Below are 25,390 nucleotides of genomic sequence, written 5' to 3'. Positions count from 1 at the left end.
TAGGCATGCTGCTTAGTAGGAGGACAGTCACCAACATCAATATCATGTTGTACTACGGTGGTTTGAGTTGGTACATCAGAAAAAAAGTGAGTGATGATTTTGAATCAACTCAATGATGTCACTCTTAGCTGTCCCAGAGAGATGAGACAAGTGAGCCTCTAAATCACACAACACTTGAGAATGCTTCAACTGAGTTCACAGAGCAGGAGCATCTTGTATCTCCAACTCATCCTCCTGAGGAGAATTTGCAGGCAACACCACTGTTAAAGCAACAGACATAACCTTAGCCGAAGGAGATGGAGAAACAGCTGATTCACTAGTCCTAGCAACATAGGGCTGTAGCGTGTTCACATGGCATACACGTGATTTGCAACGGCTATCAGGCGTACGGGCAACATAATCTGTTTCACTCAGTTTTTTGTCAATCACATAGGGACCTGTGAACTTAGCCTGTAGTACTGAACCAAGAACAGGAAGGACAACCAACACAGAATCTCCAGGGTTAAACCTGCGTTCAACAGCAGTCTTATCAAAGCGAGCCTTCATCTTAGATTGTGAACTAGACAGTGTCTCTTTTGCTAATGCACAGGCGTGGTGGAGACGCTCTCTGAAAGAGCTGACATAGTCCAGCACATTTTGACAAGGATGGGAATTACCAGTCAGCTGCCCTAGCAACAACTTCAATGGGCCACGAACTGTGTGGCCAAATACCAGTTCTGCTGGGCTGAAACCCAGGGACTCCTGAAAAGTCTCTCAGATTGCAAAAAGCAAAAATGGAATTCCTTCATCCCATTCTCTACCCGTTTCAAAACAATAAGCATGCAACATAGTCTTAAGGGTTTGGTGGAAGCGCTCTAGTGCCCCCTGGCTCTCTGGATGATAAGCGCAAGAGACCTGATGTTTCACAGCCAACATCTCTAACACCTGAGCAAACACTTTAGACATAAAATTGGTACCCTGGTCTGTTTGAGTGACTTTTGGTAAACTAAAAGTGGTACAGAATTAATTCTTTACCACTACCTTGGCTTTGAGGGATGGATGGAATTGCCTCAGGATACCGAGTTGCAGCACACATTAAAGTCAGGAGAAACTGGTGACCAGGTTTTGACTTGGGCAATGGACCAACACAATCAATTCTAATCTCTCAAATGGCTCCCCCATAACCGGTTATAGGGTGAAGTGGAGCCTGTGGGAACCACTTGATTTGGCTTCCCAATTAACTGACAGGCATGAAATGAGCGGCAATACTTTACAACATCACTTTTTAAGCCAGGCCAGAAGAATACTTCATATGCGATAATAGGTTTTACTTATCCCTAGATGGCCAGACAAAACGTTATCATGAGCCAAACTCCGTATCTGAGCACGGTAACCACAGGGACAACCACTTGATGTACAGTACTGCACCCACTGTCCTCTTCAGCTAAGGGAGCCCACTTGCGCATGAGGATACCATCCTCCCAGTAATAAGCCCACTTGAGAAGCACCAATTTTGTCTTTAGGTAACACTGCTGCAATACACTTAGTTAAGGAAGGGTCAGCCTTCTGAGCTAATGTCAGCTGCTTCCTGCCTACTTTTAATGGAGACTCAGACTCTGCTGACAAGGTGACAGGACTGGACAAAGAAACTTCACAGTCTCTGCTACAGTAGATTCTGTAGCCGGTTTAGCTGCACTGCACTCAGAAGTTGCAGAGGGACCCACAAACACAGACTCTACGACTTCTTCTGAGGTGCCATGAAAATTCTGAAAGGTCACTACATCTTCAACTTTACGTGACTGAGCACGAGTTACAACACAAGCAGGGAACACTGTTGGCATCTGGGAAAACTGATCACTTTGACAACAACAGACTGAGATCCCAACTGGGTATTCACAACAATAGGTGCAGAAACACCCTTCCCACCAGCCAAGTCATTGCCCAGGATCATATCCACCCCCTCTACAGGAAGTTCAGGGTGAATGCTACTGCCACCGGGCCTGTAACCAACCAGACTGCAAGTATACAACATGCAATGGGACTTTAGCCATGTCATTCCACAACCCCGCACAAAAGCATGTTCACCTGTAAAGTCTTTTCAGAGAGGAGCAGAACTCCCTCCACCATAAAGACTGATCAGCTGCTGTGTCCTGCTCAAAATACGAACGGGGACAACACTCTCTGAATCAGAGATAGCTATTAAACCCTCCATATGACAAGGGGCAAAGATATCTGGCTCAAACCCGTCCTCAGTGGACTCAATGGAACATTTACACACCAGGCCTATCTTTAGTGAACTGACTGATTTCATTCTCCCCACTGGACAGATGTGGTACTGAAGCCAATAAGGCTGCTTTCTACTGAGAAGCATGACAGTCAGCTATAGATGACCAGGCTTTTCACAGTAAAAACAAACCCTCTGAAGATTTCCTGTACTAGAACCAGCAGCCTTACAGTAGAACCTGTAGACCCAGAACCACTACTGTCAACTTCAAAGTGAGGAAAACATGGTTCCTAGTCTCAGGAGATCTATCATTAAAATTTACCCTATGAACCAAGGACATACTCGTCAGCAAGCACAGCAGCAGCCCCAACTGTGGACACTCGCTGCTCACTCAAATAAGTTGCAACCACCTCAGGAACACAATTTTTAAATTCCTCCAGAGTATCAAGTCATGAATTGCTCTTTAGTTTCAACTTTCTGAGATGTGCACCACCTATTAAACAAGATTTCTTTTTCTCTGACAAATTCAACTAATGTCTGCTTCTCAGCCTTTCGACATCCTCTAAAGCACTGCCTGTAAGCCTCTGGACCAGCTTGTAGGCCCGCAATATGGCTGCTTTAACAACTTGGTAATCAGTACTTTGGAATGCTAATGAAGAATAAACTTCCTGTGCTTACCCGGTTAAAACTACACTGCAGCCAACAGGGTCCAGACATTTTCAGGCCAGCCAAATGTGGTGGCTACATGCTCAAATGTGAAAAAGTATTTCTCTACTTCTTTCTCTGAGAAGTAGGTACCAAACTAATGTTGCGTCCAACATCAAACTGAGGAGAAGGAGAACCTGTAGACTGCAGATCAACTGACCTCAGTTGTATTCCCTCATTTTCTCTTCATGTACCAAATGTAACCTCTCCCGTTCAAAACTTGCTGTCCTCTTCTCTATTTTTGCCTCAAGCTCTAATTGTGGATTTTTAACTAAGTCCAATTCATGTAACGCACAGCATGAACTCCTGTGTTGACAACAGTACGTCATCTGTTTTAATTGCCAAGTACCTGACAGATTGACTTAAATCTGAATCCTCATACGTCACCAGAATCACTCCCTGTTCCACTAGTGCTGTAATTATCCTTGATTCCAAGTTCTTCTTTAGGAGAAGTTGATGCAGCTGCAATGTGATAATGCTTTGCGATGGACAGTAGCTGGCTTTAGTACACTGAAACAGCTGCCCTCTAGTAGGAGCTTCACAAAAGTTTTTCAGATCAATACTGAATACAATACCATACTGAAATCAGAACTAACAGACTGAGTCTGCCAAGGCAAAAAGTAGTACTGGGAAACCTAAGAAAAATTTAATAAACACAAATGTCAAGACCAGTACAACACAATGTAACACTACCACACAGATAAGTACCACGACACAAAGTGCAATTAACAGCCTCAAACTGGGAAAAAAAGAAACAGCACAACTCCACATAACACTTCCACACAGAACCAGCATTATTAAACAAAGTGCAGTAATATCACTATAGGCCTACACAAAGCCAGAAGTAAGCGATCAAAAACTTACAAAAAAAAAAAAAAAAAACACACTAGACTGATAACTCCATACTAGTCCTGCACACAGTATGGAAATAGTATGACTACTGCCACCTCACATGAGTCAATACAACTCAAACCTAAACTCTAACCCCTCCCCACAGGAGAAAGTAGATTACACAAAATTGTAGTCCCACAAACATGCGACTACAAAAAACCCACCACTCACAAAAATGCATGAGCACCAGGGTTACAATGTTTCCAGAGGAACACAACTACAGCCTAGCATTTAACTATTGCGCGCAAAACCAAGTTCCTCTTAACTCACAACACACGGTGTGAGTGAAAACCCAGGCCAGTACATGACACCACGTGCCTATCACTTGAACGAGAAATTGGCATTCCTAATTAACCTTCTCTAGAGCTTACCTGGTTTCCTCTCTACCTTTGACTTTTACACTATCTGACCAAAACCTAACTATCTTCGTCGGCTTTCCCCGGGCATGCCAGGGGCCATCCCAGGGTTACGCTCAAAAACAATAAAGTGGTGAGGTAACACCAACAACCCGCCCGCTGACTTAACCAGGTAAACTTGTACAAAAAAAACCTTACCTCATGTGGTGACACACACATGAACCCACTGACTAAAAAAAAGTGAAAAAACAACGGTCTAGGGGTAAAAAGAAACTGACCATACTCTTCAATTGGAATGAGCTCCCATTATGTTATGACCGGCGCGAGGCATAACATAAAGGAGGACACAAACCAGATTGATGCAAAAAAAGAGTGATTTATTAATAAAAATAAAGAATAAGAAAAAAGAACAAACGCAAAAAGCTGTGGGTTCTGCTGGTGAGCTGAGGGATAAAGTGAAGAAGGCAAGAGAGCAGCAGGAACTGAGCCCTTTATATAGGCCCAGCCCTTCACTTCCAGCAGGTGGACACAATCAGGCTGATCAGCCCATCAACACAGCTTCTGCAAGACAGGACAGTGAAGCAGGCAAACAAAGTAACACATACAGGAGCTGATTCCCACCAGAGAATCTCCAGAAAAGTTGCTGTGAACTTTGGTGAAATTCCACGCCTTGTTGCATCTCTTAGCCGACTGCCAGGCTCCGCCCACAGATACACACCACACACACACACACCACACACACAACACACACACACACACACTTGTCTTTCCCTCTCAACAGAAGTCTGTGTCTGCATGGTTGGTGAAAATAACTCCCTTATTATTCACAGCTCACATCGTTGTGGAGCTAAACCAACTACCTGCCTGGCATCTGGCTCCTCCTGCTCCTCCTGGCCCCGCCCCTCTGCATGACAGACGGCAAACCAGCACTAAAGTTTGATTGACAGCTACTTGACCGTATCATCTTGGGAGGGGGGCAGGACACTTTTAATTTTGATTGGGTGGAAATTAGACCTGTTTACCAAATGACATATCACCTTTGTGTTCTTATATTATTGACCCTTGGCAGCTACCAGTAGATTGCGAACATGTGTTGGAGACGTCTGGACTAGTTCTATTTTTAGAACAGGCCTGTGGGTGACTGACATGGTCCTTGCAGGTGACCTGGTGCCCGTGGGCACTGTGTTGGTGACTCCTGCTTTAGATGTTTAGAATGTGGAACCAGGTCCCAGTTTGGGTTCAAGTTGGTTTTAGTCAATCTAATGAAATCCACTTACATCTCCTCGGTGTCAACCATCGGACTCCAGCAGGATCCAACCTGAAAGGAGGAGGAGGGTCAGAGAGGTCAGCTGGAAACATGGACATTCCATCCCTCTGATCCACTGAAGCTTTTCTGTTCACATCCACTAAATGGTTCCTTCTGAATCACTGAGTGTGTTGTCTGTGAGCATGGGCTGGATCTTCATACAGGAGGATCCCAGCTCTGACAGATGGTTCCTGTCAGCTCTACCTGTTCTATCTGCCATTATCTGTGGATGCATCAGCTCAGTCCATACCTGACAGTGTCCGTCTCCAGCGTGGATCCTCCACTAGAGCACACAGCTCCTGTCCTGAGGCTCCTGGATGGTTGTAGCTCGGTCTAGCTGTCTGAGATGGGACGGATTGGACTGTAGGGCTGAGACCAGAGAAGAACATCCTTCCTCTGTGATCAGACATCCTGACAATCTGCAACACAAAACATCACATCCATCAACTGAGGATGGAGATGAGTGGAGTTGGAGTCATTGAACAGAGTCTGTGAATGCATGGGACTTCACCAACAGGACTTCAATGTGTAAAGTCTATGAGTTCCAGACTCTGAAACACACTTGAAGATCAGTAGAACTGGTCTGGAGTTCAACACAAACAACCACTGACAAGTTCAATCCATCCAACAACTGCAGACAAACACTGAAATGATGTGTTGTGTTCTTTGTTGAACCCTGACCTGAGAGTGTCCAGTCTGCATCCTGGACTCTTCAGTCCATCTGACAGGATATTCACTCCTGAATCCTTCAGGTCATTGTTGCTTAGATCCAGATGTGTCAGACTACAAGACTGGGATCTCAGAACTGAGGACAGAGCTTTACAGCTTCTCTCTGACAAGTTACAGCCGCTGAGTCTGGACAAACAAAAGGCATGAGTATAAAGTTATTGAATCTGGTTGAATGATAGATCCATATTTGAGATGTTTGATCCAAACTGTTTGTTCTCACAGAGCTTTGTTGGAGGCTTTGACCACTGGCAGCAGCCTCAGAAGAACCTCCTCTGAACCAGAGTATTCCTTCAGGTCAAACACATCCAGGTCTTTTCTGATGACAGTAAGATGAAGGCCAGAGCTGACCACTGAGCAGGAGACAGTTGTTCTGTGGACAGGACGTCCTGAGCTCAGGTAGCTGTTGGATCTGATCCACCAGAGATCCATTCCTCCAGTTCATTCAGACAATGGAACAGGTTGATGCTTCTCTCTGCAGACACATTCTCACTGATCTTCTTCTTGATGTACTCGACAGTTTTCTGGTTGGTCTCTGAGCTGCTTCCTGTTGGTTTCACCAGACTTTGTAGTAGACTCTGATTGGTCTGCAGTGACAGACCCAGGAGGAAGCGGAGGAACAGGTCCAGGTGTCCATTTGGACTCTGTAAGGCCTGGTCCACAGCGGTCTGGTACAACTGGACAGATTTGTCCTTTGATAGTTTCGACCAAACAGAGGTTTGTTGTTCTGACAGCAGATTGACTCCAGTGTTGGTGAAGGTCTGATGGACATGAGAGAAGCCAGAAACTCTGGACACTCAGATGGATGAAGCAGAACCTCTTGTCCTGGTACAGTCCTCTCTCCTCTTTGAAGACCTCTGTGAACACTCCTGAGTACACTGAGGCTGAGCTGATATCGATGCCACACTCTGTCAGGTCGGATTCATAGAAGATCAGGTTTCCTTTCTTCAGCTGCTCAAAGGCCAGTTTTCCCAGAGACTCAATCATCTTCCTGGTCTCTGGACTCCAGTGTGGATCTGTCCCAGATCTTCCATCATACTTGACGTTCTTCAGTTTGGCCTGAACCACCAGGAAGTGGATGTACATCTCAGTCAGGGTCTTGGGCAGTCGTCTTCTGTCTGTGGTCTTCAACACATCCTCCAGAACTGTAGCAGTGATCCAGCAGAAGACTGGGATGTGACACATGATGTGGAGGCTTCGGGACCTCTGGATGTGGGGAGATGATTGTGTGGTCTGTCTTCATCTGGGAACCATCTTCCTGAAGTACTCCTCCTTCTGTGGGTCCTTGAACCCTCTGACCTCTGTCACCATGTCCACACACTGAGCAGGGATCTGATTGGCTGCTGCAGGTCGTGTGGTTATCCAGAGGCGAGCAGAGGGAAGCAGGTTCCCCCTGATGAGGTTCATCAGCAGCACATCCACTGAGCTGGACTCTGTCACATCAGTCAGGATCTGAGTGTTGTTGAAGTCCAGAGGAGGTCGACACTCATCCAGACCATCTAAGATGAACACCACCTGGAGGTCTTCAAAGATCCAGATTCCTGCTTCTGTGGTTTCAGTGAAGAAGTGCTGAACCAGTTCCACCAAGCTGAACTTCTTCTGTTTCAGCACATTCAGCTCTCTGAAGGTGAATGGAAATATGAAGTGGATGTCCTGGTTGGCTTGGTCTTCAGCCCAGTCCCAGACTGAACTTCTGTGTTAGACTGTTTTCCCGATGCCGCCCACGCCTTTGTCAGCACTGTTCTGATTGGCTGATCTCTGTCAGCTGGTGTTTTAAAGATTGTCTTCACATGTGATGGTTGTTGGTGGTCTGTGTGGGGTTCCTGGATGCTGTTTCATCTGTCTGACCTCATGGTCCTGGTTGACCTCTGGTAGCCCCTCCCTCTGTGACATAGAGCTCTGTGTAGATCTGGTTCAGGAGGGTTTTGGGTTTCCTGCTTTAGCGATGCCCTCAAACACACACTCAAAACTTCTGCTTCAGGTTACGTTCAGTTTCCGCTGCTGAACTCCAGACTGACTTCTGATGCAGACCCAGATCAAACCATCAGTCTCACAGTAAATCCAGTATTTTCATCTGTTCAATCTGTACAGAATGGTCTTACTGCGGTGCAGACGCTCGCCAGCTCCTCCTGCTTCAGCCTCCTCAGAAAGTTCAGTGTGATCTTCAGAAAAGCCTCTCTCCTCTGCTCTTCATCGTCATCACTCAGACTCTCTAAGCATTGTGGGTAATCTGGACTCAGAGCCTGGCGGAACTTCTTCAATTCGTTCTTGACAAAAGTGCAGATGTTCTCCTCCAGCAGCTGGAACACAAAACATGATGAAAGACCCAAAGTCCTCCCATGGACCAAAGCTCAGGTCCATGTTGGACATAGTGACGTCCACTGGTCTGAAACCAGCAGCAGGACATGATTGGACAGAACAGATGGACCAGTAGATGTTGGACATGTACACACCTTAAATATGGAGTCCAGCTGAGTCTGATCCTGTAGACCAGTGGGAACCTCTGAGCTCTGCTGCTCCACTCTGAGGATCAAACATCAACAATGAGCTCACATTATGTCTGTCCACACTGACACCGACAGGTGGACAGACCTGGGACTTCAACATGAGTCACATGACCCCCTGTAGTGGGACAGGTGTCCTGGTCCTGCTGATCCCACTGAGAATCCACATCTGAGTGAGTTGGAGCTTGTCAAGGCTGGTCAAGGCGTCAAAAACAGTGGAAAACTGAATTCAGTCCAAAACACTTGAAGGTTTTTACCCTTCAGCTTTAATTTCAATAAATCATCAGCAAACATGAACCAAAACAGGCCATCCATCATCAACTCAAACCCACTCCACACCATATTCAACCAAGCCAAGAAAAACTGCAGACAGCTGAGGCTTTTGTACACAGTGCTGCCTCCAGTGGAAGGAGATAGAACAACTATACAAGCATTTACACACACAAGCTGTAAAACAGTGAATGATACATGACCCAAACTCAGACTATACTCTACATAAATACATTTACATACACAACACGTCCCTTTGTAGCTCAGAGACGGCGCAGAAACCCGGCTCTCACAGCTGGGCACAAATCCCTCATCATAGACGTAAACTGACCAACAGTTGAATCATTTTATAAATATACTGACAGTCAATAGAAACTTTGAGGTAGAAATGTCTGCATATTTCTACTTGTAGGGGGCTGTAATTATTCATTGTGGATTTATTGATGACTTAGTGTTTGGGTAGTTGAGATAATGATGAGTTGTCATGTTGTCACAGTTCATTGCACATGGGTTGGTCTCTCTGCAAAAGTGGACCAAATACACAATGAGCAATACTCTGTGAGTATGTGCACAATTTGAGGATTGGTTTGGAAGGCCTATATAAAGGCCTAAAAAGGCCACCATTGTTAGTCCAGTGAACGGCATCATGACACGTCTATCACGTGAACGTCGGGCACTGGGTATGTGGAGGCCGGTTGAGCTACAGTGATATAGCCAGGCGTATGGGCTGTTCCCAAACCCACAATCAGAAACCTGGTTGAACGCCACAACATGACAGTCCAAAGAATGCGCCAACGGATCGTCACCTGCATCGAAGCAATCAGAGGCCATACCCAGTATTGACTGTTTGGACTGTGTGTTTGGCAGGTGCCATTTTCTTTTAAGTTTTTGTTTTGAAATTAGTCTTGAAACTTTACATTTTTATTTCTGTATGCCAATATCCTAAACAAATGATTCATGTGAAAAAATTCCAGTTGAGGGTTTTCAAAATAAAAATTGTTGAAAAATATCATCTCAAAGTTTTCATTGACTGTGAGTGTACTTGAATAGTTGTCCCTAACTGAAACCTGTGTTGTTCCTTTCCCCCTTATGTCCAGACTAAACCAGCTGTCTTTAAACATCTTCCTTTGTCCTTCAATAATACAATCCAGTTCTCCCCATACTGAACATGCTAACGGCGGTTCGTCGTTCCAGAGCTTCACACTCACTGTTTGAGTTGGATCAACAGGTTTAGTTGAGTTCAGGTTGATCAGGATCCCCATCAGACATATCATGGCAGCAGGACTGAACTGAGTTTAGTCACACAAATGTCATTTCAGACACTGAAGAACATTACTGAACTGTCACTTTAAGACTAAACAAAGGGACACCGGTCAGCCAGTCAGAATGCAGAATGGTCAGTTACCATGGAGATGCCACTGTGTCGGAGGGAATGTCAGTTTGGTTAGCAGTTCTAACATCTTTTTACTTTATACTCATGAAACCTTTAGACAATAAATGATTGTAAAGAATCTGGAAACAAACCCATTCTGAACCTTCAAACTAAAGTCAATATTTAATATAGATTTAATAAACAGTCAACACATCGAACACTTACATCAACTTACGTTTCTGCAGAAAATTCTAGTGGAAAATCCATGGACCGGTCACTTCTGAAGGACACACAACTGGATCCAGGATCAGGTCCAGAGGACTGTGGTCTCTGATGGATCCTGATCATCAGGAAAACAGAGACAGTGAGAAAGTGATCAATACACTGAAGATCTATAAGTCTGAATCTGATCAGAAAACTCACAGAGCAAAGATCCATTAGATCAGGATCATTGAGTTCATTCTATGTTCATCAAATGATGAATAATGATTGAGTCTAAATCAATAATGTAGTTCCTGTATTGTTGATCAGATGTTCTTCAGTCCAATCAGGTGAATCTAATGACAGACTATTTGGACCCGTGTGTCCACAGACAACCATCAGATTTGCACCCAGCTGATGGATAGACCTACGACTGGATGGAAACATGGCACTGAAAACTGAAGAGGAACACACACAACTCTACATCACATGAGGGAACCCAAACCCAGTTTCCTGCGGAGTCCTGGAGGATCCGTTCATCCATAGAGTCTGTGGTCGGATCAACATTTACATACAAGTGGTTTAGTGTCACTGGGGTCTAAAGGTCTGGATGAGGACCACCTATACTGACTCTGATGGACGATCCTGTTTGAAGTTAAAGAACCAGTCCTTGGAGTCAGTACTCTTCATGGACACACAGCTGGGTCCTTGTCCAGGTGCCGGTCCCGGTCCAGGTCCACGTCTGTGAACAGTGATGTCAGTGTTTTTAGTTCTGAGCTCTGACATGGAGAACAGTGGAGGACAGATCCAGATGGTGGTCTCACCTCTGAGCTTTGGGGGGTCTGTCCGGTCCAGGTCCAGGTCCTGAGGGGGTCCTGTCGGTGGTCTTTGGGGGAGGGGCTCCATTCTCTCTGTCCTCACACTGATCCATTCTGCTGAATCCACATCAGTCACACGACAAACACTGAAACAGCAGAGTTTGAGACGTGGTTCTATGATGGAGAAGAGTCCGATGTGGACCAGCAGGTCAGACATAAACCAGACTCAGGGTTTTGGACCAAGACCTGCGTCCCACATCTCATATGGTGTGTGTTCAATGTAGATGGGACTTCATGAAGGTGTTAGTGGTGAGTGTGAGTTGAAGTGTAATGGCTGATACATATATGTGTGTGTGTGTGCGTGTGTGTGTTGGTTGTGCTGTAGTTCTACTGTCAGACCACTAGATGTCCTCCTGGAGCTGATGATGGGACCTGAAGGGAAGGACAAGCACAACTGATCTGAAGGTGAACTGGTTTAGTCTACTGGTTTACAGTCTGATCAACACCATGTGGTGGTGGTTTCTCAGATTTCCATTCAAACCTGAAGGACTAAACCAGTCCAGAGCAGAGGTCACATGACCTCACATGACCTCAGAGGTCACATGACCAGAGGAGACTTTTAATCACCTAGAAAACATAAACATCAGGTTGTGATTCTGAACTGTTGACTGCTCATGTTCTCCACTGGAAACCTGCCTAGAACCTTTAATGACACTAATGTTCTGTAGTTTCAGGGTCTGGCCTCAAACCTGAACATGTGGTTTATTTGGATGCAACAGCTGATTGGTTTAGATTTGACGCCTGACGGGGACATCAGAGGTCAAAGGTCAGTGTGTTTGATCCTCCAACAGGAGTCCTCATATCTGTGAAACAACTCAGTTGTTCAGAGGAACCCAAAACCAGGACAGTGTGTTTGTCAAATACCACAGTTTGGGGTGTTTGGTCACATGATGCTCAAACTGTTGAGTCTGTGCGGTTCATTCAAAGCGGATCTGGATCCGTCTATTACATGTCCCACTGACTGGACTCAGTCCATATTTTAATCTGGTGTCGTACACGTTTCATTTCCATCTGTTTCCAGACCTACTGTAGTCCAGCTCTGTGATCCACACTGATCTCATGACATCCTGTTGTATGTCACACCAGTCCTTCTGGCTGCTATACGTACGCATTTTTGTCATTTTGTGTTATTCAACGCTATTTGATCACATGTCAGTTTATGCAAAGATCTCTGGTTCACATAACCCTAATAGTCAGAATGTGGTGTTCGACACAGTGTGAACATACACGTGGAAAGCTTATAATGCGAACAGAAAACACACCAATTAATGCCAGTTCAAAGTGGTTTGTGTATTAATGTGAGTGGTGATGTCATTGCTTTGATGGTCAGCCCTGGTTTGAGTATTTGAAATGATTCTGTCTGAAGTCATGTTCCGTCGACATTTCCATTTGCTAAAATCGTAGAACCTACACGTGCTCTAATGGTGCGTTCCAAAGTGTTGGGAGGTGGAAGACTCTGACGTCTAACGAGATAAAATGCATTGGAACGCCTGTCGAAGTCAGAGGTCCTAGTTGCAAAGTGGGACCAGATGGAAGTACCCCGACCTCACTGCGACACACAGTGTGTAAGTTCGCAATGATAAAAAACATTGTGGTCTTCCATCTGGTTTGTATAAATGAGAACACTGTTGTGTCCACAGTCAAATGCCTCTTCAGTACCAACACAAATAGGAGCTCAGATCTGCCATCTCCATATTTGTTTGTGTTCAACATGGATGGTCTGGAATGCTTTGAGGTGGATGGACTTAACTCCAGGTGCCATATATTCCACCTCCCAGCACTTTGGAACTCAACATTAGAACATCGACTCAGTGCCAGCTGGTCATCTGCCACACCCACCTAAACACTAGAGGGGGTGGAGCCTTTAAGCAGTGCCCCACACTATGGAATGACGTTGCCAATCATTTTAAATTCTGTTGAGTGTTTTCCAAAGCAGCTGCAGACCTTATTGTTTCCACAGGCTTTGAATGTGGGTTTTGGGACCATGTTCTTTAGTTTTTATGTCTGTGGACGGAGCTGTGTGTCTGTGGATCCCACTTCTGATTTGACTCTAAATCACTTTGTCAATTCTTTCTGTGAAAAGTTCCATATAAACAAACTTTACTTACTTACTTCTGATGGATGTGGGACAGTGAGTCCAAACCCTTATGGTGGTTCAGCTGGTCCACAACCACCTGAGGCTCAGAAGTGGTTCAGCTACAGAAACGTCAACAGGAAACACTTTGAACCACTTCCTGTGTTTAAATCTTTCACTGCCAATGACGAGAATTTCTGTCAATCCATGTTTTAACTGAGGAGCGGAGACAATGACAGACGGGAGGAAGATATGAGAGACATTTCTAGTGGACATTCAAGGAGAAGACAGTTAACCAAATGTGGGACAAGACAAAGGACACCTAGTCTGCATCTGTTGAACAGTGTGAGTTCAGATTCTGACTGTGGACACGGAACAGATTCAACACAGATGTGGTTCAGCTCTATAATATCAGCGGGGACACAGGTAAAACACTTTTATTTGGCCTTAGGATGAAATAAATAAATACATATATTCATAAAAGATAAATAACTAGATGTCCATATAATTATTTACAGATCGAACACAGCAGGTGGTCCAACAGGAGGACGTGATGCAGCAAAGGAAAGGCCAGAAATCTACAGTATTTAGTGAGCTTTTTTTCCTTTTCTTTTCTTGAAATGAGGAATATGGAAGTGTTTATATGAAAAAGGCTAAACTAATATGTGGAAGACTCATAATTGATGTGTGTAAATGTGTAACGTTTATAAGGACCTGGTGCTTTAGAAGATGTTCGGTGTACAGTCTGGTGTGGATTCCCCCAACATTTTGTGGAATGTTAGGATGTCTTAGAACTGTTTGTTATTATTATTTATTTAGTGATATTGAGTACAGTGTTACTGTTTGTAAATAAAAGAGTCAAAAATGTAAATGGAAAATCAGTTTTATCTCATCTCTATATCAATATCTTTGAAAAAAAAATGCAATTTTCTCAGGTTTTTGCTCAAAATGTTTTTTTCCTGAAAATGACCAATATTCAAATGTTTATACCTCATGAACGATGAAGATAGAATAAAATAGTTTTTTGTGTTTAAAAGTTGAAGTTCTGTTCTTTCTTTTGATATATTCAGTGTTCACATACTCCTACCACTACATTTTCAGTGGGCCTCAAAGATTAGTGATATGACCATAAAGGCTGCCGCTGGCTACCAACCCACTGTAAATACTCTGGTGGGGAAAGAGTTAAGTGTCCGTTTCTGTGGTGCAGCATTAAATCAAACCATCATCACAAAGCACATCCGCCATTTTGAATGGAATGACTGTTGATTTTCTCTGGACTTTTACTGATGGTGAAGTTACCAGTTCAACACACAGTCCAGTCTAATGGAAATAGTCCAGAGGAGTTTTATGGAGCAGTGAGGAGAAAAACCCTGAGCCTCAGAAACAACAACAACACTGAGTTCAACCACTGAGCTGCACATCAGCTTCTACTCTGAGTCCTGGTCTAATCACAGTCACTTCAGACGGACTCCAACACATGGATTAAAGCTCATCCAGTTTCTACTGTTTCTACTGAAGTAAAGAACCCACAGTGAAGGAGGTGAGAGTCAGACAGGTCCAACATTACCTTCAAGGAGAGACGCAGAGACGCACAGCTGCTGCCATTTGGAGAGGAAATAAAAATTAAACATGAAGTGGATGAGAGGAGGAGCAGTCAGAACAGACAGAACCGGTTCCACCAGGTTTTACTGTCTGTACCTGATGGACTGATAGGAACCATTATCTGGGTCCAACTTTACCTCCAGTTCTATCACATTCACAAACCAAACTGGATCAAACAGACTTTGGGAGGAATTATATGAACAATACACACTGCAGCAGTGTATATATAATACATAATAATGGATTAGATTTATATCATGCTTTTCTATGAACCCATACTCAAAGCACATGATTCATTCACACTCTGGGCAGGCTGACAGAAGCGTGGCTGCCAATCACACTTCACGCATTCCACAGTAGCAGAGCGTGAAGTGTCTCACACAAGACCAAGGACACAACAGCACATGACTAGGACAGAGTGGGATTTGAACTGCCAACCCTTATGTTATTGGGCCACCTGCTCTACCTCCTGAGCCACAGCCACACATAATATCTACCCTTCATCTGTGTGGACATGATAGAAAAGTTTGGAACAAATCAAATTGTGTATAAAGTTAAATAAGAGGACACAGTTTAAAGGTGCTGGAGACTTTTGTGAGCAATTTTTCATCAAATCTGTCAAACCTCAGTCATATCCTCAGTATCACAAATCTGTAAGTCTTTCTGTGATTACTCACCTGAATCTCTTACATTACAGTGAACAGTTTCCAAGTGCCATCCACCACAAACAAATACCATGTGTTTACATTCAGAACTTGGAGGTATCTCGGGCATCTTTGGAATTTTTTGTCGCGACGTGCATTGTGGGAAACGTAGGCTCGTGCAGCCGCTGCAGGCAGCTGCGCAAACCTCCGTGTAGCGGCAGCGCTCTGTCAAACAACAAGCGCACCAACACAGCACGCTTGATGGATGAGGCTGAGACCGAAGCCGGCGGCCTGGCTGATGAAGTTCAACTGCCGGCTGATGGGGAGGCATGTGATGAGCGGGCAGAGGCTGTAGCGGCAACGGCGGGGTGGCCGAGCAAACGCAAGAGGTGTCAGATTTGTCCTTCGAGGAAGGGCTGTGAAACACGCACCATGTGCCACCACTGTCAAAAATACATCTGCAAAGCCCGTTGGTTCGCGTACTGCCCTGATTGTGCTGACCAGAGCGTTTAGTGACTAAAAACTCACTCAACCAGACTGTACCCTCTGGATTCCAACTGTTGTGTATAGGGATGTAACGATATGAAAATGTCATATATCGGTTATTGTGACCAAAATTATCAGGGTTATTATTATTATCATGGTATTGTTGAAATTGTGCTCAAAATGTTCAAAAAGTACATTTTGCACAGGTTGTATTGTGAAAAAAAAAGCAAAACAAAAAAACAAAAAACAAATGAAACAATAGGCACAATGTACTTTCTATTGGCAGAAACATGAAAGTATTAACCCTTAGGGGTCCGAGCGTATTTTGGCCATTTTTCAGTACTTTTGATTTTGCATTTATATACTATATACAGAAATGTTTACTGTACCCATGTTTGGTATCTGTTTTTTCAGCACAACTTCATCTATCTCATCTGTCTATTATTTTTTTCATTTTAACCTACTACATCAACACAAAACGACAAAAAAACACAAAAAATATATAAAATCTGATTTGAAAAATGTATATAATTTATTACATAAATAACACACAGATGCTTAACGAACCTTTTCAAAGACTTTAAAAGTGAATATTGGTTCCAATGTTAGGCACATAAAATCAAAATTGTAATAAATTAAAACAATACTCAAATATTTGACATAAAAGCAGATCTTTACATAGGGTTTTTTCCCCCTAAAAGTGCGGTAATCAAACACAGTTATCATGAGAATTAGAATTTAAACGGTAATACTAACCGTCTGCAATTTCACTGCGGTTTATCATTATACCAGTAATTGTTACATCCCTAGTTGTGTATAAACCGCACCCTCCCGCTGCCCTTGTCTGGTCGAAAAGGAACCATCTGAATTCCAACTGTTGTGTATGAAACCTAGCCACTGCCCTCGGTGGGTTGAGCGGAACCCTCAGGATCCCAACTGTTGCATATAACCTGCCCTCCTGCTGCCTTAGTTGGGTCAAAGAGGCCCTATTGAGCTCAAGACAAAGGCAGCAGAAGGGTTAATGTGGCACGCTAAAGTAAGTCATGTCTCATAGAAACAATATTTAAATATGAAATTATTAGAAGCATGTGATGGAAATTTCCAACCAAACTGTTTTCTGACAATAATAACAAACCCAGTCTGAGTCCACACGCCCTCAGCTGGTCTGACAGCTTTGGATTGGACTAAACACTGGTCCTCATGTCATTTAGGTCAGTGGTTCCTAACCTGGGGGGACCAAAAAAGCACGGAGTCACTGGCTGTTAGTACAAAGGAGGTGCAGGAGACCCTCCCACCCCCCGACCCCCATGTGGAAATGCAAATGTTTCACAATGGGGATTCAAATTTTGTTTTTGGGTGGGAATACCGTATACCATACAGGCTCATGATGTTGTTAGTGGGACTTTGCTCAAAAAAGGTGAGGAACCACTGAAGTAGGTGATGGTGTGATGTTCTAAAGGGCCCCAGTGGCTGCTGGGAGTCGGGGGGGGTGTTGGTCTGTTAGTGGAGTTTCTGATCTCCTCAACTTTTCTACTGTTCATTGAGCCACATGAAAAGAAACAGATATAGAATAGAATAGAACTCTATTGTCACTGTTACAGGAACAATGAAAATCAGTTTAGCAGCAAACACTTAAAGTGCAAAAAAACTGTATAAAAATATCGCCAAATACTGCTGAAAAATACTGGCAATATACAAATATAAGATCAAATATTAAATACACATATACTACTAAAATACCACTAAGTACTCAAGTATGATTGATATATATATATATATATATATATATATATATATATATATATTCTTTTTTTTTTTTTTTCCATTGGACTTTGAGGGACAGTCGTCTAATCACAAACAGTACCTGTTCTAGTTAAAGCAGGAGGAGTCACTGGGTGAATTTTAAAGGCTTTAGTTGGTTGAAGGTTATTTTACATCAAATGTGAACTGATGTGTTCAGGTGTGTGTTTGTAGAAGACTGACTCTGTAGACATGGAACTGAAACAAATGTGAAAGTGATTGCACAAAAGTGTAAAGTTCAGTTGAGTTTAGTCTCCAATTAAAACTTGAACACATCTGACTGGATCATTAATACATTTTAATCTATATGATTTATTTTTTATTCAGGTTGTATTATTGCAGTTTGTCAGAGATCAGCTGTTCTTCTGTGGACTCAGCTCTGAAGTCCAATCCATTCCATCTGATAGAACTGGGTCTGGGTGGAAACAACCTCCAGGATTCATCAGTGAAGGAGCTGTGTGATTTCCTGCAGAGTCCACATTGTAAACTACAGGATCTGAGGTCAGTTCACTGTTAGTTTGATAGAGTTCTGTTTTAGGAGCAGCTGAACCTCATTTATGAACAAACAGAACTGACATCCATTATGTTGTTTTACAGTTGCAAGAAAAGTTCTGTGAACCCTTTGAAATGTTCTAGTTTTCTGCATGAATTGGTCATAAAATATGATCTAACGTACATGTCAGTCACAAGTACAGACAAATACGCGTTTAACCTAATAGCACACAAACAAAAATAATAGTTCATGTCATTATTGAGCAAAACTATTAAACAGTCAACAGTCAGTGAATGTAGTAATTGAAGCTCCTCTTGCAGCAGTAACCTGACTGGAGCTACCGTGGCCTAGATTGGCTGGAGAGTTGGTTTGTGACCGAAGGGTCGCAGGTTCGATTCCCTGGACTGACAGAGAGTTTTTGCCTGATGTGCCTTTGAGCAAGGCACTTAATCCCCCATTTGCTCTTTGGGTGCCTGATATGGTGAGACCACTGCTCCTAGCATACAGTGTGTGTGTGATGCATGATCTAGTGATGAGTTAAAGGCACAAGACAAATACTGGTGTGTGACAAACTAGTACTGACAAAATAAAGATTCTATTCTATTCTATTCTATTCTATTCTACTCTGTTCTATTCTATTCTATTCTGTGATGTCATGTGGTCCAGGCCCTGATGCAGAACAGCCCCAGATCATGATGCTCCTCCCCCATACTTCACCGTGTGCTGCTGCTACAGAATTCTGTGTTGATCACCAAATCCACCTCAGACTCAACACATGCAGTAGGCCAGGGAGGGTTTGATCCGTCAGACGGAGCCAAATCAGAAGAGAATCCTCTGTGCAGATGTGCGTCCACAGTTATGCTGAGTGATAAGTGTCCTTAGCAACTGACTAACGTTGAGTTTCACATTATTCTGGTCAGATCTGAAAAATCTTTGCAACAAGCAAGTGAGTGATTATGTACATTCACTGAGTGAATATTATGAAAATAAAATATATATTTCTCACTAGAAATGTAACCAAAATGCATTTTTATGCAGAAACTAAATCAAAATATTGATCTGATCTTTTTTCACTAAATATGAGAGAAATGTCTGCCATGTTTTTTGTTCTCACAGCCTAAATCTTGAAAGTTACGTCACTCGGACGCAGGCCAATGGAAAAGAATAGGATAAAAAAAAATATGAACATTTTACAATTTTCAGGCTCTAACTGTGAGACTGATAGGTTTTGTAGTGTGGACAAACGTAGCTGTTTCCCATTTTGATATGAGACTGGGATGGTGTGGATGATGTTGTAGTTTGTGTCAAACCTAGTGCTGTGTGTTCTTCCAAACAGTTCCAGTTCCATCAGTCTGAACATGTTTCCATTCATGTTGTAAAGTGTTCCAGTGCTCTTTGCTCACTTTTACACATGCACTGATGCTTGTTGTAAAACTGCCTCTTCCTCTGTGCTGTCATGGACTGGACATGAGTCTGTTCTATCTCTGCTGTGGAATAACCCTAACCCTAACCCTGGCAGCGGTGGTTCTGTTCTGCCGACCATTGTTTATAGTTATTACCGCGGTTGGCGTAGCTTCTCAGTATAGTCAGGCTGCGTGCCTGTTGCGCTTAGCGGCGTGGAAAAAAGAATTGTCATCATGTGGTACGGTGATGAAGACCCCTTTAAACCTACCAGGAGGGCTTCCCCTGGACTATCACCTATACAGACAGAGTGATTGTGGGTCTACCTGCTCCCTTTGCCGGCGATGGCAGCCAGAGTTTCCTCAGCTGGGTGAAGCAGCTGGAAGTGGCAATCGGAGCTACGGCGAGCGACACCAGTGAGTTCAGCGGGGAGCAGGTGACAATACTCCCCACCCATCTGTGCAAGTCTGCTTTGCTACTATGGGACAGCCTTCCTGATGTGGTCAAGTCAAATTATGCGGCCGTGAAAGAGAAGATGGGGTGGACTTTTGGACAGAGACAGTTAATGGCCCGTTTTAGAGCTAATATATCGGCTCGTTCATGAGTTCTGGGGCAGAGTCTGGAGGTGTATGGCTGATGTGAGCTGGCTGGAGCTGGTACTCATGTTTTTACCTCCAAGTTGCACGTGCATCACTGTTGTTGGTAAACATTGAAACTCATCTATGGTGCCTTTATCACAAGCAGACATACTCACAAATAACAAAACACGCAAACACAAGTCCGCAGAAAAACAAGATATAAAGCAACAGTTCTGACTTTGTGGATCCAGATAGCGTGCCTACCAATATGGCGGTGTAAACAACAATCACATGACCAGTGACATCAGCTGCAAGTCCTCAATAGACTCATGAACACAGATGTGAATGTCTTCCAGTGAGTCCTTCCAGCCTTCAGCTGTTCCTCTACGGTTCTTTTTTTTTTTGTTTCCACTCATGATTGTCTTTGCAGTCGGCTTGGCTGGGTGTTCACTTTTAGGCAGAGTAGCCACAGAATTCAGTCCTCTCCATTTGTGGACAGTTTGTCTAACTTCGACTGGTGAATCCTTAAAGGCTTTGAGGTTCTTCTCAATCAGGAAATGATTGAACAGCAGGATCTGGAAACATGTCCAGTGCTTCTCCAGGTTTGTGCTTTGTCTTTTTGGATCTTGTATTTGTGCAGAAAAGGCAGGAAGTGGAAGAGGAAACCAGGCAGAAGAGGGAGCCCCCTTCACTCACATGCAAATCAGCAACTCTGAATTGAAGCTCTTCTCAGATCTGTGTTATGAAATCTGGTTGACATGAGCAGATGCTTCTTGTGAACGTCCAACTGCAGAGCTTTGAGTGTTTTTAGGAGTCCCAGTGGCTCCATGCACGGCTCACATCTGCTTTCATTGATTCCAATTCATGTTTATGAATTCTGGACTCTAATCCTCCTCTGACAGTGTGAGCCTCGCTGTCTCTTTTTACAGTCATTAGTTTCAGGGTTCACTTCCTTTTCCAGTTCCATTGTGAGGGTTTAAAGGTCCCATATTATGCAAATCTGACTTTGTGACAGTTTTCTTATAGTAGTGTGTGTTGCAGTAGCCACATTATGAGGTTAGAATTTGAAAACTGTCTGTTTCCTCCCTGCCTTGCTACACCACAGTTTGTGAAAATGCCTGCTCAAACGGCCGAGTTTGAGTTGGCTCTGTTTATGACGACATAAGCGGATTTAACTCCTCCCCCCACCCTCGCAAAGCGAGCCCCGCCCTGGCAAAGTACCTCTTGGACAACAAACATGGCGAAGGCGAGACACGCAAGTTGTGGTGTTGTTGGCTGCACACACCAACACGATAGTTTATTTTTGCTCCCCACTTCCGAGCCTCTCCGTAAAAAGTGTCTGGATTCTATCTGTGAAGGTCATGGACCAAACAACATTCCCAAACGCTTGTATGTGTGTCCCCGGCATTTCACGGACAAGTGTTTTTTAACATGGGCCCATACAGCTGCGGCTTAGCACAAAGACTCCGAATCCAGAAGGACGCTGTACCAACGCTTCGTGACCCAAGTCCAAGTGTGGGAGATGTAAGTTCTGATCATTTTTTTGTATCTTTACTGCATAACCCTACATTACGGATAAGCTGGTGGGTGTTGATGTGTACGTCTATCGTTAGCATGGCAGCTAACATAGCTCGGTTACTGCTGCTAACGTTTGCGTCCCCGTTAACATGCAAGAGCTGATAATATCCAGAGACATTCAACAGAACTACTGTGAACACGGGCCTTTTGTGGTTAGCATCAGTAGAGTTAGCATCAGGCTTGTTAGCAGCTGCCTGCATTAGTGGCGGCAGGCGTCTTTCCGTGTCAGGTCCACGAACCCGACACAACACCGCCGTTTTCCGTCGGGGCTCAATCACGCCTCAAGGCAAAGAAAGCCAGTGTTTGGAAAGACGTTCTGGCTGAGACATGTGTATTGTAGACGAGAGAGCCATGGCTTCACAGTCAACATTAGCGCGTAGTACCGCTAGCGGAAGCCGCGTCCTCTCCCAGAGAGGGGAGGGGGAGTGGGCGTGGACAGATGCATTCATTTGCGTACCCGGAAGCAGGCCCAGAAACAGACTGTTCTGAGGAGGGCTGGTGAGAGAGACTTTTTCGACCGATGAAACTCCGAAAAAAGGATGATTTTGGGGTGAACAAACTTAAATACTATGTTTTTGGGCTTCTGAGACCTATATGACGTGACTGAAAAATAGCATAATATGGGACCTTTAAGAGCTGTGCACAATTAACATATGAAATATTCTAATAGTTTGTGTGGTTTTGGGTTCAACACATTCTGTTTGTCTATACTGGTGACTGAGATGCAGATCACATTTTATGACCAATTCATGCAGAAAACTGTGAGGGTTCACAGAGTTTAGGGCGTCCCATTTTTGGGACTTCTATTTCGATCAAACTCTTAATTTGATCAGTTAATCTCTTATATATTAGTAACTCTCCAAAAAAAATTTCGGCCCAATCCGTAAAGTTCTAGACCCCCCCCCCCCCCCCCCCGCCATCTTTAGGGTGCCTGTCAGCCGAGTGCAGAAAACCCATTTTTCAATGGAAAATCCTGCATTTGTGGGTTAGTTCTACCATATTTGCTCATGCAAATGTCATATTAGAGGTTTTGGGGGATGCTACTGTCATTTATGAAGGTCTCAAATCATGTACAGGTCAAGGTCACATGATTTTAGACAAGGTCAAGGTCATTTTAACACTGAAAAATGGGTAAAATCACAGGTTTTTGCTGATTTCTTTCTTGCCTAGTCTTATTTGACAGATCTGCACTCAGGGCTTTGACTGGAGAACATCTGATCCTACATTACCCATCTGGTACCCTCCCTTTTCTTCAGTTCAGCAGGTACCGACAAATGCAGGATTTTCCATGAAAAATGGGTTTTCTGCACTCGGCTGACGGGCACCCTAAAGATGGTGGTGGTGGTGGGGTCTAAAACTTTACGGATTGGGCCGAAATTTTTTTGGGAGAGTTACTAATATATAAGAGATTAACTGGTCAAATTAAGAGTTTGATCGAAATAGAAGTCCCAAAAATGGGACGGCCTAAACTCTGTGAACCCTCAAAGTTTTCTGCATGAATTGCTCATAAAATGTGATCTGCATCTCAGTCACCAGTATGCATGAGCAAATATGGCAGAACTAACCGACAAATGCAGGATTTTCCATTGAAAAATGGGTTTTCTGCACTCGGCTGACGGGCACCCTAAAGATGGCGGTGGGGCGGGGGGGGGGGATTGGGCCGAAATTTTTTTGGGGAGTTACTGATATATAAGAGATTAACTGGTCAAATTAAGAGCTTGATTGGAAAAGAAGTCCCAAAAATGGGACACCCTAACATAGTTTTTCTTACCACTGTATAGTTGATACAATTTAATTTTTCTTGCAGGTACAAAAATTACAGTCAGTAAAAACTGTTTGGTTGAAATGAATGTTGAATATTTCACATTCATGTTGAAAACCTAAATATATTTGGCTCAATCTCCATCATTTATTCTTTATTCAGGTTGAGGGGCTGCAGTTTGTCAAAAATCAGCTGTTCTTATCTGACAGCAGCTCTGAAGTCCAATCCCTCACATCTGATAGAACTGGACTTAAGTCTGAACAACCTGAAGGATTCAGATGTTAAAGAACTGGCGGACCTTGTTCAGAGTCCACACTGTAAACTGGAGACACTGGAGTAAGTAATGTCAGTTTGTGCTGGTTTGGTGAACACCTCCATGATTAGAAGTCTGTTTGATTATTTTTATTGATTCTACTGTCGTTTGAATCAATTCAGAAATGTCTCAGTAAACATTTATTTCTGATCTCCGTTTGTATTTTCTTCTTTCTTCAGATGGAAGTGATCTGTGGAACAGTCACTGTGGTCAGGACTGTGTGAGGATCAGCTGAGTCCAGATGATCGACAGATGTGAAAGCAGCAGCACATCCTCACTTCTTCTCCTCCTGTCAGTTCAAAATGGACCTCCTCACTTCTTCTCCTCCACTCCTCAGTTCTTCTCCTCCACTCCTCACCCCTCCCTCTGATGATGTCACAGAAGGTGAGGCAGACTTCCTGTAGCTCCGCCTCCTTCTTCCTTCCAGATGATTCTCTGAGATGGATTCATGAGGAACCACGAAGCACCGAGGAGTGGAGGAACTGAAAAAGAAGGAACTGACCAGAGGTTTTTCATTGGCTGTACAGTCAGTGAACCAGTGTGTTCTGTGGATGGCACTGAGTTATTTTGTGCTGCCACCCTGTGGACTAATGGAGAACTACACTGTATACCTGAAAACTTTACCTTTTAGCTGGCAAGTGACTATTTTTGGTCATTTCCAAATACATTACAAGACCGTGACATCAGCAGTTCCAGAGAGGACAGTGAGTCCACAATCTGAGGTCCAATGTGGTCTCTGGGGTCTGTCAGGTCCAATGTGGTCTCCAGGGTCTGTCAGGTCCAATGTGGTCTCCAGGGTCTGTCAGGTCCACCTGTGCTTTGTTCGGTTCCATGCAGTACTGGAACTAATGTAAAGAATGATGTTCAAAGGGGTCATGTGGATGGGGACAGGGGTCTGGACCAGCACACATAGGGGTGTAAGGGGACAGGGGTCTGGACCAGCATACATGGGGGTCTACGGGGACAGGGGTCTGGACCAGCACACATGTTGTTGTGGTGTTCTAAAAGTGATGTTCTAATGTCTTTAAATACATGTTCCTTTTACTTTAAATGTGTTTTTTTTTCCATTTCCTTTTTTTTTTGCACCTTACAGGTAAGGAACCAAATATGGTAAATTCATTAACCTTGATTTTCTACATAATAAAAAAATGTTGAAAAATTTCACAAAAGTAATAAAGTCTTGTTTGGTTCTCCAATAACACACTAGGGTGTAAATTTTGAAAGTCAGAGTATTTCTATGAGTGTTC

At 43.7% G+C, this 25,390-nt stretch overlaps 1 protein-coding gene and 1 long non-coding RNA gene across 10 annotated transcripts; one reads left to right on the top strand and one right to left on the bottom strand.

Annotated features, from left to right (window-relative positions):
- Positions 1–8,086: 8,086 nt before the first annotated feature.
- LOC115420813 (uncharacterized) lies at positions 8,087–15,126 on the bottom strand. 9 transcript variants are annotated; one of them, XM_030136353.1, is made up of 8 exons: positions 15,054–15,126; positions 13,521–13,702; positions 11,359–11,498; positions 11,166–11,276; positions 10,569–10,673; positions 8,641–8,710; positions 8,290–8,487; positions 8,087–8,207 (listed from the first exon to the last, which is right to left on the bottom strand). In XM_030136353.1, exons 3-8 carry the CDS (start codon positions 11,463–11,465, stop codon positions 8,151–8,153), a joined length of 648 nt encoding a protein of 215 aa, XP_029992213.1. In that variant the 5' UTR covers positions 11,466–11,498; positions 13,521–13,702; positions 15,054–15,126; the 3' UTR covers positions 8,087–8,150. The 9 variants fall into 9 exon arrangements, with proteins under 9 accessions (XP_029992213.1, XP_029992219.1, XP_029992220.1 ...); XM_030136359.1 differs by having other exon boundaries at positions 8,087–8,210; positions 8,292–8,487; XM_030136360.1 differs by having other exon boundaries at positions 8,087–8,213; positions 8,295–8,487.
- Positions 15,127–18,474: 3,348 nt separating this feature from the next.
- LOC115420818 (uncharacterized) lies at positions 18,475–24,427 on the top strand. The gene is made up of 3 exons (XR_003935604.1): positions 18,475–18,519; positions 23,993–24,166; positions 24,323–24,427. It is a non-coding gene; the product is annotated as an uncharacterized LOC115420818 (long non-coding RNA).
- The last annotated feature ends 963 nt before the right edge of the window (positions 24,428–25,390 follow it).

This window comes from Sphaeramia orbicularis, chromosome 6 (genome assembly GCF_902148855.1).
Source record: "Sphaeramia orbicularis chromosome 6, fSphaOr1.1, whole genome shotgun sequence".
NCBI classification, from domain to species: domain Eukaryota; kingdom Metazoa; phylum Chordata; class Actinopteri; order Kurtiformes; family Apogonidae; genus Sphaeramia; species Sphaeramia orbicularis.
The sequence above is the reverse complement of the archived record's forward strand: the minus strand, read 5'-3'. Positions and strand labels throughout refer to the sequence as shown.